General features: G+C 42.1%; 1 protein-coding gene across 2 annotated transcripts in view; it reads right to left on the reverse strand.

The window, feature by feature from the left end:
• LOC120747024 (Na(+)/H(+) exchange regulatory cofactor NHE-RF2) overlaps positions 1–12,916 on the reverse strand; it is a 35,864-nt gene extending 22,948 nt beyond the window's left edge. The window contains exons 1-2 of one of the 2 annotated variants that reach the window (XM_040052592.1): positions 12,189–12,916; positions 10,746–11,042 (exon numbers count right to left, since the gene is read on the reverse strand). In XM_040052592.1, the coding sequence (XP_039908526.1) occupies positions 10,746–11,042; positions 12,189–12,632 (741 nt within the window). In that variant the 5' untranslated portion in view covers positions 12,633–12,916. The remainder of the gene's footprint in view (positions 1–10,745; positions 11,043–12,188) is intronic. The other variant, XM_040052600.1, reaches the window with a different exon arrangement.
• Positions 12,917–15,108: the final 2,192 nt, after the last annotated feature.

Here is a 15,108-nt window from a genome sequence, read left to right on the forward strand (position 1 = left end):
AAAACAAGACATTCGACCAGGTTTTGGATAATTATCAGTCATCCAAAAATAGAAAGAAGTTCTACAAGTTTCCGACCTATATAGGGAGTGTTTCAACAGTTTATATATATATATATACAGGGAGTGCAGAATTATTAGGCAAGTTGTATTTTTGAGGAATAATTTTATTATTGAACAACAACCATGTTCTCAATGAACCCAAAAAACTCATTAATATCAAAGCTGAATGTTTTTGGAAGTAGTTTTTAGTTTGTTTTTAGTTTTAGCTATTTTAGGGGGATATCTGTGTGTGCAGGTGACTATTACTGTGCATAATTATTAGGCAACTTAACAAAAAACAAATATATACCCATTTCAATTATTTATTTTTACCAGTGACACCAATATAACATCTCCACATTCACAAATATACATTTCTGACATTCAAAAACAAAACAAAAACAAATCAGTGACCAATATAGCCACCTTTCTTTGCAAGGACACTCAAAAGCCTGCCATCCATGGATTCTGTCAGTGTTTTGATCTGTTCACCATCAACATTGCGTGCACCAGCAACCACAGCCTCCCAGACACTGTTCAGAGAGGTGTACTGTTTTCCCTCCTTGTAAATCTCACATTTGATGATGGACCACAGGTTCTCAATGGGGTTCAGATCAGGTGAACAAGGATGGCCATGTCATTAGTTTTTCTTCTTTTATACCCTTTCTTGCCAGCCACGCTGTGGAGTACTTGACGTGTGTGATGGAGCATTGTCCTGCATGAAAATCATGGTTTTCTTGAAGGATGCAGACTTCTTCCTGTACCACTGCTTGAAGAAGGTGTCTTCCAGAAACTGGCAGTAGGACTGGGAGTTGAGCTTGACTCCATCCTCAACCCGAAAAGGCCCCACAAGCTCATCTTTAATGATACCAGCCCAAACCAGTACTCCACCTCCACCTTGCTGGCGTCTGAGTCGGACTGGAGCTCTCTGCCCTTTACCAATCCAGCCACAGGCCCATCCATCTGGCCCATCAAGACTCACTCTCATTTCATCAGTCCATAAAACCTTAGAAAAACCACTCTTGAGATATTTCTTGGCCCAGTCTTGATGTTTCAGCTTGTGTGTCTTGTTCAGTGGTGGTCGTCTTTCAGCCTTTCTTACCTTGGCCATGTCTCTGAGTATTGCACACCTTGTGCTTTTGGGCACTCCAGTGATGTTGCAGCTCTGAAATATGGCCAAACTGGTGGCAAGTGGCATCTTGGCAGCTGCACGCTTGACTTTTCTCAGTTCATGGGCAGTTATTTTGCGCCTTGGTTTTTCCACACGCTTCTTGCGACCCTGTTGACTATTTTGAATGAAACGCTTGATTGTTCGATGATCACGCTTCAGAAGCTTTGCAATTTTGAGACTGCTGCATCCCTCTGCAAGATATCTCACTATTTTTGACTTTTCTGAGCCTGTCAAGTCCTTCTTTTGACCCATTTTGCCAAAGGAAAGGACGTTGCCTAATAATTATGCACACCTGATATAGGGTGTTGATGTCATTAGACCACACCCCTTCTCATTACAGCGATGCACATCACCTAATATGCTTAATTGGTAGTAGGCTTTCGAGCCTATACAGCTTGGAGTAAGACAACATGCATGAAGAGGATGATGTGGACAAAATACTCATTTGCCTAATAATTCTGCACTCCCTGTATATGTGCATGTATTACAACAGTACGTCATATCATGGAGATACAAGCATGATCCGTGCTGGATGCCTCAACACAGACTTTGAACATGGCGTGGTTGTTGGTATGGCACGGGCTAATCTGGGTGTTTCAGAAACTGGTGACCTACTGGGATTTTTCTCCACAACCATCTCTAGGGTTTACAGAGAACACACAACAAATTGAAGCAGATGGGGTAGAGTAGCAGAAGACCACACCGGATGCCACTCCTGTCAGCTAAGAACAGGAAGCAGAGGATACAGTTCACATGGGCTCACCAAAACGGGACAATAGACGATTGGAAAAAACATTGCTTGGTCTGATGAATCTCAATTTCTCCTGTGATATTCTGATATTAACAAAGGCTTGACCTCACCTCACATGCAGGTGAGGTCAAGCCTCCTCCTCTTGTTTGTCATTACTCAAGCATCCTTAGAATTCCCAGTTGATCCATAAGGAAGCAAAACCTCTCTCCCATTACTTGACTCCCACAGACAGAGCAAAAGATGGCTTCAATTAAACAGGTCTGAGATGTGTAAGCTGAGTAAAACAGAGCAAGGCCAGTGGGACGTCAGATGTGTTTTTCAAAGTGTGTGTGTGTGACCTCTGTGAGGATCGATGTATGGGAATAGATGCTGGCCTGCAGCTGTGAGTGTAGCAGATATAAAGAGGAGTGTTTCAGGGAAGCAGCAAAGATGTGACAGCAAGTCTGCATCAAACAAAAAGCTCTCTTTACTACTTTCAAGGACTTCTCACTCAACAGAATAATTTCTTGCTGCTTGCTTTTTGAGTTCTCTGTATGTTACAGTGTTTCTGTCTCTTTCTCTCATATTTTTTTGCCAGCACTTTGCGTGGGCAGTGCACTGTTCGATCCTCACCCTGGCTGCGGCCGACCTACTGTACATTCCCACATCCAACAACTGACATTTAAAAGATGACATTAAGAAAACTGAGACAGAGAAGCAGAACAGAGTGTTCATTACCCAAACAGAAAAGATTTATCTGTGAGAGAACTCAAAATCGCAAATTAAATATCAGAGTTAATGGTTTCAGGAAAAGCTTTTGGATGCTAGTCCCCGATGATTCAAAGATGGCATCGGATCACAGGTCTGTTTTTAACATTCAGGCCAGTAAGGGCTACACAAAAGTAGTACAATCTATAAATAAAGCTGAGGATTTGGGTCAAGCATCTTAATTGCCACAGATATGATTTTTAGATAGCAAGAGTTCAGTTCTTTCATAATCCATCCACGTATGGCTTTGGTAATTTGTTAAGTCATTAAAAAGAGCTACAAAGTGCTCCACAGGGCACAAGGCACAATATATTAAAAAACACATGGGAATCAGTTAATGCAGATACTTTATATAAACAATATTTTGTTTTAGTGGAGACTTCAAGGAAGTTGCTGAATAGGAAAAACAGATGTTGGACAGATTTAAGCTTGTAGAAAAGGGACAACAAGCAGAGATTTGCTGCAGGATCTGAAGTTCAGTTAGCCACATACCGCATCAAGAGCTCACCATCAGTGACCTTAATATAGTGCTGAAATCAGACCATGAAGTGGTTTCAATATTGTTCTAAAATAAACTGAAACCAATGAAAAAAAGAAAAAAAAAGCACATAAGATATATATTACTAACCATATGAGCCATGAAGGCCAGAGACCAAAAGCTCTGCCCCCTTTAGTTTTTAGCCAGACAAAATCCCCCTGCCCAAGGATCTAAAGGTACTGGTATGTGCATATGGTATTAAAAGGTCACAGGGGGACCTAACAAGTAAATGGACAAGTAAAAAGTCTATTTCAGTAATCTAGATGTTATGAAATACAACCCTTTGTTTAGCAATATGGTGCTCAAAATAGTAGGACTTCACTACACCAGCACTGCACCAATAACATTAGATTTAGACATAAAAATGCCAAAAAAGAGAAAAGTCCGTAAAATTCAACCTGCATGTCCTGCTGGATTAGCTTATACAGCTGATCTCAGTTCTAGTCAGCCTCAGCTGAACATTATTTATGTATCCAACTGGAAAACCCCATATAAATTTAAGTTGCTTCAGCCTCTCTACAGTTGCTGCAAGCCACTATGCAACCCATCTCCAGTCCAGGTCGCCGTTTCCAGGCTTTTCCTGCTTTAAGTTAATCAGTGTCAAGTCTGCTGTCCGCTATGGCCGCGCTGTTCTGTACCAGAGAACCACATGCATATGCTTTCTACTTTTGTGTATGCAGAAGCAGGGAGTGCCCAGAGCAGTCTTACTGCCAAATGTACATAACTGCAATCTTCTTTTGATTCAAAGCGTTCTTAACAATAAAGAGCAGTGTCAAAACACCTTTTAAGGTTTCCTAGGTGACAAATTCAGATAAGAGCATCTACTATATAAAATGCATAACCAGACATTTTTGTATCTAATTCATTTTAGGTAACTCTACATCACTTAAACTGTCCATCTGGCGAAGTGTTCAGGTCAACATCCACTGGTTTAACCGGGAAACAATTTGAATACATTATCAGCTCTGCATAGGGAGAGATAATACAAGAAGCACACAGCTGTGCTCACTCTCACATACCCACCCACACACATTTAACACAGTACTCTCAGTTGTTCATGTCTCTCTGGCATTACCCACCTTCAATTTCTGTGTTGCAATTCCCCAAAATACATAGCTTACACACACCATCGTTCCCCACTAGTGACCCTTCCACATCCTATGTGATCCCACTCCAGGAATTTAGTTTACTCTCTCTCTCTCACACACAGAATCAGGACCCTTGATGTAACAACATTGGTATTCAAAGCAGGGGGTGGAGGGTCTTGTACACTAGCTCCAGATGTTGGTAAGAGTCTCTCACTCTCGCCAACTTACAGTAAAAAGTAAATTAGTTTCAAACTCTTCATAAGCATGAAACATCTTTTTAGAAGACGTCAGTTTAAGGGAGATTAAACAAAAAAACGCCCTAAAAGAAAACTCTGCAGAGTACCTCACACAAACTGCTGCCTCTGTGCAGCCCTTTGCAGTAACAGACACCCCCAAATGGCTCGCCTTGTCAGAGCAACAACTTCTCATCTGTTTGCCCCTCACAGTACACCTTAGAGGAGGGCAATCCTGCAGGTTATGAGACAGGCTGAAGTGGCAACTGCAGGACCCCCAGACAAATCCTGTGCTCTGTGCTGTTACATTGGAGCTGACAGGCAACATCTTTTTCCTATTATCCCGGGCAAAATGAGAGGCTGAACCAGAGAACAGGACATGTGACTCCCACTGAGTCAGAGCTGAGCCGTGGTCTCATTTTCTGTTGTTAAACTAATGGCCAGAAATAATCATTTTTAGGAGGCAGAGACCAAGAAGCAAAAGGGGCATTTAAAATACAACATGTCAAACAAGGAAAGAGACAAGCCTGCCTTGTCGTGACGGTTTACAACATCTGCAGAGAGACAGAGGAAAAGCAGATGTTTTTCTTGCCTTTGCGGATCTGTTTAAGGTTAAATACACAGAGATGTACATTACTGCTAAAAGCACCTCTACTGTTTTCGTCTGTTTTATCCATACAGAGAACACTGATGGCAGATTTCTTTTACACTCCTCACCCCTCTGACCTCAAGCCCTGACTTTTAAACATTGTGATGTCTGTCCATAATTATCTCACAAAATGCTTTTCACTCAAACGACTACAACAATCTGCATTTTCTAAAACGGTTTAGTGTATTTCCAGCGACCGGTCCCAAGCCTGGATACATGGGTCTGTTTAAGTTCTGTTTAAGAGGATTTTTAATCTAAGTTGTTGTTGTGGTTTTCTCACTATAATATAGAGTCTTTACAATGGTAATAATGGTTTGATGGAAGTCAGAATTTAGGGCGATGCAACTGCCTGTTGAACAAATATGCACATGTGCATGTTTGTCCTTGCACCATCATCATCATCAAATCGTTAATATGCCAAACTTGATCATGCAAATGTTTCACGATCAGATGCAGAATACCCTCACATACCACGCCCCTCCTCTCTGTAACTGTTTTGACAGATGCATCTCCACAGGGAACAGGTGATCTCTACAAGACGTCTGCAAATCTTTTACATTTTTATTTAAAAACAAGCTTCTCAGTGGGCTAGAAGCAGGATCAGTCATCTGCTGTTGCACTGTTTCATACTGATCAGTATCTGAATGGGACATGTTGTTAAGTATCAAATCACCTGGAAACAGAACTATTAAAGTTACAGCTCAGATGTTGCATCATGTACCGGGAAAGCTGTAAAACTTCTCTCCTCCTTTTCTTTGTTTTCCACATATAGACTTTTTGTGCCAAATTTAGCCATGTGTATGTTTCCTGCACGCTAAGTGGTGTCACTGTGACCGTCACCATAGCAATGACTTTCTCTGTGTTTCCTAACAAGCCTGGTGTCAAACCACCCCGGAGTCCAGCGGGACTGGAAAGACCAACAAAAGGCTGCAATATATTTATGTGTGTCGGAGGCTTCACCATGAACAAAAGAGGAAAATTCCAGCCAGGGAAAGGTGAGAGTGGAGAACAACAGAAACAATATCCACTCTGAAATGCAGCAGTTTCCACAGATGAGGTAATGCAAGCAGTCCTCCCCCCCAAACTTTCTATATTACACTTAAAAAACAAACAAACAACTTAGTATGCAATCCCAGTACACCACGGGTTAATTCCTAATCTCAGTGCCAACAAACACCAGCTAGCTCTACTCTATGTATACATGCTGCTTTCTCTGCAAGCTGTTTTGCAACCCACCTCCAACCACAGCTCCTCATTCAAGTCTTGTCTGCTGTCACTTTTCTTTGTAGCAGGGTGCTGCTGCAACCATACAGTCCCTGGCCACTTTATTAGATACATTTATCTAGCTGCTTTTTAATAATGTAATTATCTAAACAGTCAACCACATTTCAGTGCATTTAGGGATGAATAACATGACCAACTCTTTATGATCACAGTGTAGTCATCTTCTGTTAGCTGCTTCCAAAATGCACTATGTTACAAAGCTCAGACCATCTAAACCTGGTTTCTTGAACACGACAATGATTTCACTGTCACCAGATCTCAGTCCAATAGAGCACCTTTGATATGATGGAGCTAGAGATTCCTGTCATGGATGTACAGCCGACAACTCTGCAGCAACTGTGTGACGCTCTCATCTGAATATGGACCAAAATCTCAGAGGAAGGTTTCCAGCACCTTGTTGAATCTGTGCCATGAAGAATTAAAGGCAGCAGTGAAGGCAAAAGTCCAAACCAGTACTAGCAAGGTGTAACTAATGAACTGGGAAGTGATATCCTTCACTGGCTGTTCTAGGTAAATGTGTACGTGAGCATGCATGTCTGTGTGTGTGCTTGTTTCAAAACAGGTTCTGGAGAGAAAGTGAAACCCAATGCTTCATCTTTAAGGTTTAGTGTTAATGACACACACATAACACACCTCACTGCATGTGTGTGTCTGCAAAGGAGGGAAAGAGGAGCTCGTGGACGGAGCACAGACACCTCAGGTGTGTGCTGAGGTAAGACGACGCAGCTTAACCTAAACTCGTGATGCTGCTGCCCTTGAAGCCTTTCTTCTGCTCTCCCAGGAGCAGGCACAGGCAGTAGGATCACTGTTTCTGCTACAGGCTTTCTACACAGTCTGGTGGCTGCTATTGTGCCAACAGGCCAAAGATTTTAGGAGAGATGGAAACGAATATTGTTTCAGAGACCAAAAATAAGCTAATTTCTTCTGATCCTCAATCAAAGAGGTAGAAAAACAAAATGCCTTTAATGTGGTTCTGTAATTCAGTTACTCACTTTAAGTGGGCAAAAGTAGCTGACAGCTGAGAACGGTGCTCAGTGATAGTGACACTTCTCTCTAATGCTGAAAAGGGCAACAAAACAGCCGTTACCAGGCAAAGGTGTCATGATCTACTTATGTTAGGAGAGATTTGATGAACACAAAAAAATTGTCTGCTTCTTCATTTTTTTTGTTTTTGGTCATATATATATATATAGAGGATATTGATTTAGAATGCATGTACACACACACACACACACACACACAGCCAGTCCATCCATCGCTCAGCCGTCGACCTCTCGACTCCTTCTGCTGTACCACAAATCAAGAGAGAAGTAAACATGAGAGGAATGCAAAGGAAAAAAGCAACCTGGGGGATGAGCGGCCATAAAACAGAGGGAAAATACAGACAGTGTCATGTAACCTGGGGAACACATGCACAAACACACAAATCCCTCTCATGGGGATATTTATTGGGGAAATGTGAAAGTAATTACAGTTGCAGAAAAAAGTTTATGTCATGTTTCTTACGCATGTAGCAATTTTAGGCCATTAGACCTGCATGATCTGTGGCTGTCGAAGCTTCTATTCGTTCAGCAGACAAGGGGATATTAAAAAAAACACAAGCTGTAATAAAAGTTTGGCATTTGACGGACATAGTTTGAAACTGAACTGATCATGGCCCAGATTTCCCTTTGCAGCTGACACACTGGGACCTCCTACACCTCCCCTCCCATCCCCTTACAATAATTTTGTGATTTTTGTTGCTGTAAATAAAAAGTACAGTGCTCTCACTGAGTTAGTTAGCAGTAGGTTCCAACTTTGAAACCCATTTTGAGCCATACTTGTCTACGTTTAGGAAAACTGGCACCATTGAACAGACATGAAGTGAATTCCTGTTCTTTTTGGATAATTTTCGTATTGAAGAAAACATAGGATCTTTCTCAAGTCCTTTTATGTTAATATGTTATTTTAAAGGTGTTTTTTTCGTGGATTCAGAGGTAAGTCTATCTATTTTAGGTCACAATGCAGCTCTGACGTCGCCTCATCTGCCCTTTCTCCCATCGTACAGCAGGAGGAAACTGTCTGTGGCAGAGTTCTGAAAACTAGAAGGTGTGTTTGTTGGTGAGGGGCAGCGCATGGGTTCAGGAGCCAGGGCACTCTTTTCTTACATGTGCTCATTTGGACATTACACTGCATTTTCATTGGGAAGCTAGCATGGTGTTATTCCTGAAATCTGGTACGTACCCAGCTTCACCAGGTAATAGCTCGAAAATGAACAATGTACGTGTGCAAAACCGGCTGTAGCTTGAAATTTGTGATTTTCACTGAATATACAAACATAATCTGCACAAAGTGAACTGAAAGTGCAAATTAAAAACACCAGTAACATAAAACAGCTTGGGGGTCAGGTATCCAATTAAAAAAAAAACATCCCCAGCAGGAGGCTAGACCCTGGAAACACACTGTGTACATGCACAACCACCCTCACTGCTATACTGGTACATGCACAACCCATCTTTCTCCCTCATTGTGTGACTCCTTTGCACTGCAAAGAGGAGAGAGCACTTCCTGAAACTTCTTCTTGCAAAGCTCAAGGTTAGCACTGGCTGTGGTTCCTTCTATCTGCTCTGTCTCTAGTTCCCTCTCCTACCTTCTCTTAAAAAAGTGAAACCTATGAGGAAATTTGCTTAGCTCAGCGGTCTGGCTCTCCTGCTTTGATGAGCAAAAAGAAACTTTTACAAGAATCAAAAACAAAGAATTGGGAGGAGTATTTTACTATGTATTTTTATAGTTCATTCTTGTCTCGGTTATTCTGTGTTTCTTCGGTGGTCTGTGTGTTTTTCCCCTCCACTTTCATTGTTGTAAACACCAAACAAGGGGACGTGCTGCATCAGCAGGCTGTGCCAATAGTCTGCATATGTGTGAGGGAACAGCTTCCTTTGAGAAGTCCGATTCTTTGGAGGCTCACAGGAATCAGTCAGGCCACAGAGGAACTCTTCATTGCGCCAGTAAAAATAGAAAGAAGCTGATTATCTGTCACGGTGCCTGAGCAAATGAAGTCGTTTCAGTGAACTGTTGATACATCAACAGGTTTCCTCCTTTTTTTATTCGGAACCACAGATGCCTTTTTTTGGCTCATCTTGCTGAGCTTTTCTTCAATTCTTTCATTAGACTCATTAAGACAGAAAAGAGAAACGAGAGACCGCTGAGCAATTCCTGAACCGAGTACTAGGATTTCTCCCCACAGGTCAAAGCCAGAGCTGGACAAAAGACACACACACGCAAACACACGCGTCCAAGATTTAACTGATTGGGCCTGTCACTGCTCTGGTAGAAGGACTGCCTGAGTGCTGCTCACATATTGGCAAGGCAAGCCTAAGTGAAAACACATGTTGTGTAAATGCAGAGAACAGAAGTTGAGCCTCGGCCTCCCCCCAATAGAGACCATTTGAAACCAAATCCGATCAGATCTCAGAGCGTTCCAGGAGAGACAGAGCGGGCGGAAACGTTTCCTGTTTTTCAGGACAAAGGGGAGTAATAATAAGCAGTGAATCCAAAAAAAAGAGAAAATAAAAAGTATCAAATGCTTACTACGGGTTAGGCAACCAACTGTGACAGCGATCCTGTAACTGTCCTGTAAAAACACTCGATCTACAACCTTTCAAAATATAGGCAGGTCATTATTTTTCATGTATTGCAACTTTTTTATTTTCAAGATTTCTGTGGATTTTCTTTTTGCAGAGTTACTACGTTGCCTGGTGCCAGATTCCTAACCTCTGACCTTTCACATCCTCTTTGACCTCTAACACAACATCTGGAATGCTTCACCCGCATTCATTGCGTTCACACGTAACAACGCAGACTGTGGAACCTGAATGTTATCTACGTATCTGATCAAAAACTGGCAAAGCAACAAGAAAACAAGTCTAGGGTGAAAGCATGCTGAGGAGAGTCTGTTCAAAGTGATGACTCAGTCACTACCTTCCATCTGTTCTAATGCAAAGTGCGTATTTTTAACTCTCGGGTGTGTTCAAGCAGACAAATCTCTAAGAATTTCCTATGATGACTGGCTCGAGAAGCTTGACAGTTATTTGTGGGTTTACTGGGGAGCTGGTTCACACTGAAAAAAAGAAAACACACTCTTTCTGTAAGTTTTAAATTCTTTTGTTGTTAGACAGATATCACCTTAACAAGCCTGGAAACACACATATTAGTGCTTTAGTAAGCGTGTAGTGTGACCACTGTGATGATCCAGCATGTCCTTACCTTCTTTGCAGCCTTAGACGGTGACCTCCTAGTGGGCTTCTGCACCTGGTCACTCACTGTGACGGGCTGCTTGGACACAGAGCCGTTCTCCCGCTTCTTGGAGGGGGAAGATGGTGTTGACGATGGTGCTGGAGAAGGAGACACAGGTGGAGAGGAAGAGGAGGAAGGATTTCCAATTCTAAGGACGGCCATATCCTCTGTTGCTGTGAGGCGCAGGCTGCGTAGGCTTTCATAGGTCTCAGAGTCAACCACCAGCAACCTGGTCTTGTTGTCCATGGCCTTAATCCTCTGTACCACCTGAGGAATGGAACATCGAACGTTTGGTTTGAATACATTAAATTCTCTACAGTTTGGCAGCAGATAATTAAATGCTACTCCTATGAAGGATTAGTCCCAATCCATCCATCATGGACTTGTTTAATATATAATTACTGACCATTATATTAGGCTGTATACACCTTTTAACATGCAGGCCTGTGATTTGCATCTTTATTTTAGGAAAAATGCTGTATAAGCAACGTTTTGAAAAAGGTGATGACTCTAGCTTTTTGGGGTATGTGTGTTCCTTTAACTGAATTTCTTAACATAACTTTGTATTTATTTGGTTCTTACTGTTTGACACAGCAACTGTATCAACTGATCCATCAGTTTTTCTAACCATTTATTCCCATACATCTGTAGTGGGAATATAGTGGGAAGTGATGTTTTCAAAACTGACAATTATCATTGTCGTTGTTATAGATCATTGTCATATGAGCAGGAATATGAGGCTCCTTAGAAACACCTGGGTGGCAGATTTGTTCCCTGAACTTCAAACACAATAGTCAGCGGGTTTGTTTTCGTCTTTCAAGCTGCAACAAACCTAATATACAGCACACAGAGAGGAGGCTGGTGCTGATCTTCCCCCGTGTGCCTGCAAGCTTGTGAAAATAATTATCTGAGCCTGCTGACTCTATCTGACCACCAGCCAGGCCTTGCAAATAGAGGAGCACACAGTTTGTTAAGATCTTATTTACAGGGACCGGTTTATATTTAAGCTCAGGCCACTGACTGGAGACTTGCTGATTTGTTGAATTTCACTAGGAAAAAAAACCGCAAGGGAAGAAATACAGCCTGCGTAAAGTTCTTGCTCAGCGCGCCCCTTGTTTCCAAACAAAGGGTGCTGTGCAGGTTAGTCAGCCAAACGAGCTGAACTAGGTAAACTGAAATGTAATCTAACGCAAACGTGGTATTTTTTCATAAGCGTGCTCCTGCGTGCGCAAAGTTTCGGAGGAAAATGTTTTGTAATTCAATAACCTGCAGACCTCTGGTCTGTGACGCCGGGTGGAGGAGGAGACTATGCGCCACCGTGTCAGGATGTCTGCATCAGCCAGTGTCACCTGTTGATGTAGCCCCTGCTCAGCCAGCTAAGACACAAGTTAAATAATACACACATCTACTTGCCTGATGGTGCGTCTCCTTCTCCACGTTTGCTCCGTTCACTGCGACCACCCTGTCACCGGCACGCAGCCCTGACGCTTCTGCGGGGGAGCCAGCCTCCACTTTGCGGATGAACTGGCCGCTCTTTCCTTTCTCGCCATGCAAGTGAAATCCATACCCGTTCTCCCCTTTTGTCATGACACAAAGCCGCGGTTTCCCCACTTTGGCCATTTCCCCCTTTGTCAGTTTAAAGCTTCTGAAGTGTTCAAGTAAAATATAACAACAACAACAACAATAATAATAACAATAAATGGAAATATTGGCGTTTAGGAGAGCGACTGCAGGGCTGCTAAACTTCTTGGAGAAAACATATCTGGCTGACACGCGCGCTCTCCCAGTACAAAAACACAAAGTGGAACAGCCACAGATGCGCTTCAGAACAAGAAGAAAAAGAAAAAAATAGTGCATGCAAGAAGCAGCAAAGTGTAAAACTTCAGGTAACGAAGCAACAGCAGCAGATCCTGTGTCTTGTATCCAAGCTGAAGCGCACGGCTCAAAGACTCCAACAAAAACCCGACGGGCGCGCACAGACTTCAGAGCCCCCGACAGCGCACCATTACTGTTACTGCAGACGTCGAATAGACTGCCGGGTCCTCTCCTCTCACTGGAAATTTCTCCATAACAACAGTTCGGAGAGCATACGCTGAGTACAGTTGGCTCCGGGTTAGAGCCGCGTGCGCAATAGCACCACCTCTCCCCAGACCGCTTACCTGCCCTCACTGTTTGGGCAGGGAAGGAGGACTAAAATGACACAACATTGCCCCTGGGTGGCAGGAAATGGTTTGTGAACGGTGTCCTAAAAATAATGAAAACACCCAGCTATTTGGATTCTCACTCTCAATACATCCAACTGGTAGCCTAATTGTAATGAGTCCAGACAACAGTTCATCTAAAGTTTCGGAGCCGTTTCATAACATATTATTATTCAAATAAATGTCATAACTGTGCTACTAAAATACCCACTAAAATCTAACTGATGAGCCCAAAGCTTTTAGTAAGTAGGCCGTTTCAAATACAGTATCCTTATACTATCCTTAATTAAGTATCCTCATTAATGCAGACCAGGGATGTCAAACTCATTGTACATTGAGAGTCTTGTCTAACGACTCTAACTGCACATTCATTAACTTAATATAAAACATAAAAAAAGTGGAATTTCAACAGAATGCCTCAGTTTTTCTACATGTTAAAGAGATTCTGATGTTATAAATCAAATACATCTGTCAGCACGACTCTTTGGACTTTACAGACAAATTTCAGGTGACTCATTGGCCAGACTATCCTGTAACTATAAAACAAAACAGCCCTTGTTATTACACAGATAATTTTCTATTTATTTATTTGTTAATTAATTTAACAGTGGAGATGTATAATAGTCACGGAGGAGATCTTTATTGGTAGGAAACGCTATAAAAATTATAAAAAGACAGTTGAAAGTCTACAATTGACCTCGGGCCTTATGTTTGCCACCCCTGATGCAGACCATCAAAAACGCCAATGGTATTGATGTTTGAGATCTTTGCTAAAAAAAAAAGAACTTAACACATTCATAATTACAGCCGGTGATTGAATTTTATGTTGCGTTGGAGGGCGCAACTGTACTTCCTGTTGAAACCTCCACAATAAAACAACCCAGTGAACGCTGGAACAAAAACAAAACAAAAAGGATACAAGAAAAGAAGAAAGATCATTTAAGTAAAAAATAAAAAAAGACAGAGAAAATATCCAGTGAGCAGCAGTTCTCTGAAGAAGGCAAGTAAAACAGTTAAGTAAATAAAATAGCACTTGTTACAACAAAGGTATGCAGAAGACAGCACTTTGTACCTTGATACAGATGGGCTACAGAAGCAGAAGACCACACTGACTGTCACTCCTGTCAGTTAAGAACAGAAAACTTGGGCTACAGTTTGCATGAGCTCAACAATACTGGACAATGAAATTTTGCCAGGTCCAATGAGTGTCAATTTCTGGATGGTAGTGTCAGAATTTGGAATAAGCAACATGAAAACATCCATCCATCCTATTGGGCCCCTTAGCACTAACTGAGCATCATTTAAATGCCACAGCCAACCTGAATATTGACGCTAACCATGTCCATCCCTTTACCACCCATCTTGTGTTGGCTGATTCCAGCAGAATATTACGCTATGTCACGAAGGTCAGGTGATCTCATATGGCCACCAGAGTCGTTGGGTCTCAGTCCAATAGAGCAAGCTCGGGATGTGGTGGAACAGGAGGTTCACATCATGGATGTGCAGCTGACACATCTGCAGCAATGTTGCAGTGCTATCATGTGAATATGGACCAAAATCTCTAAAGAATGTTTCCTGCACTGTGTCAGTCTACGCAATGAAGAATTAAAGCAGCTACAAAAGGAAAATTGGCACAACATAGTACTAGCAAAGTGTATCTAATAAAGTGAATGGTAAATGTAAATACTGTAATTGAATGGCGACGTGTGTGGGGAACACACCCTGTCATATCAAAAACTCCACTGACTTCACGAACGAGGTCCAGAAACTTACCCTGGATCTACATGAAACCATCGTGTCCTTTGATGTGGTCTCACTCTTCATTTGTATACATGCAACTGAGGCAGTCAGAAAACAACTACAGCATCAGATTTGCACATGGTTAGACCTCTGCCTTATCACCACATATTTTAAATACAACAAGCATTTCTACAGGCAAAAGCTTGTACCATGGGCTCCCCAGTGTCACGTATTGTAGCCAACCTTTGCATGGAGGAAGTGGAAATTAAAGCTCTTGGCTCTTTCACAGAGACAGCGCCTAGCCCCTTAGAGATGGTGGCATGACAAAAAGACTGAAAGCTGATAGAAGTATTAAATAATTTCCCCTAGGGATCAATAAAGTATTCTGATTC

The sequence above is a fragment of the Simochromis diagramma genome, unplaced genomic scaffold (genome assembly GCF_900408965.1).
Source record: "Simochromis diagramma unplaced genomic scaffold, fSimDia1.1 OVJJ01000321.1, whole genome shotgun sequence".
In the NCBI taxonomy this organism is placed as follows: Eukaryota; Metazoa; Chordata; class Actinopteri; order Cichliformes; family Cichlidae; genus Simochromis; species Simochromis diagramma.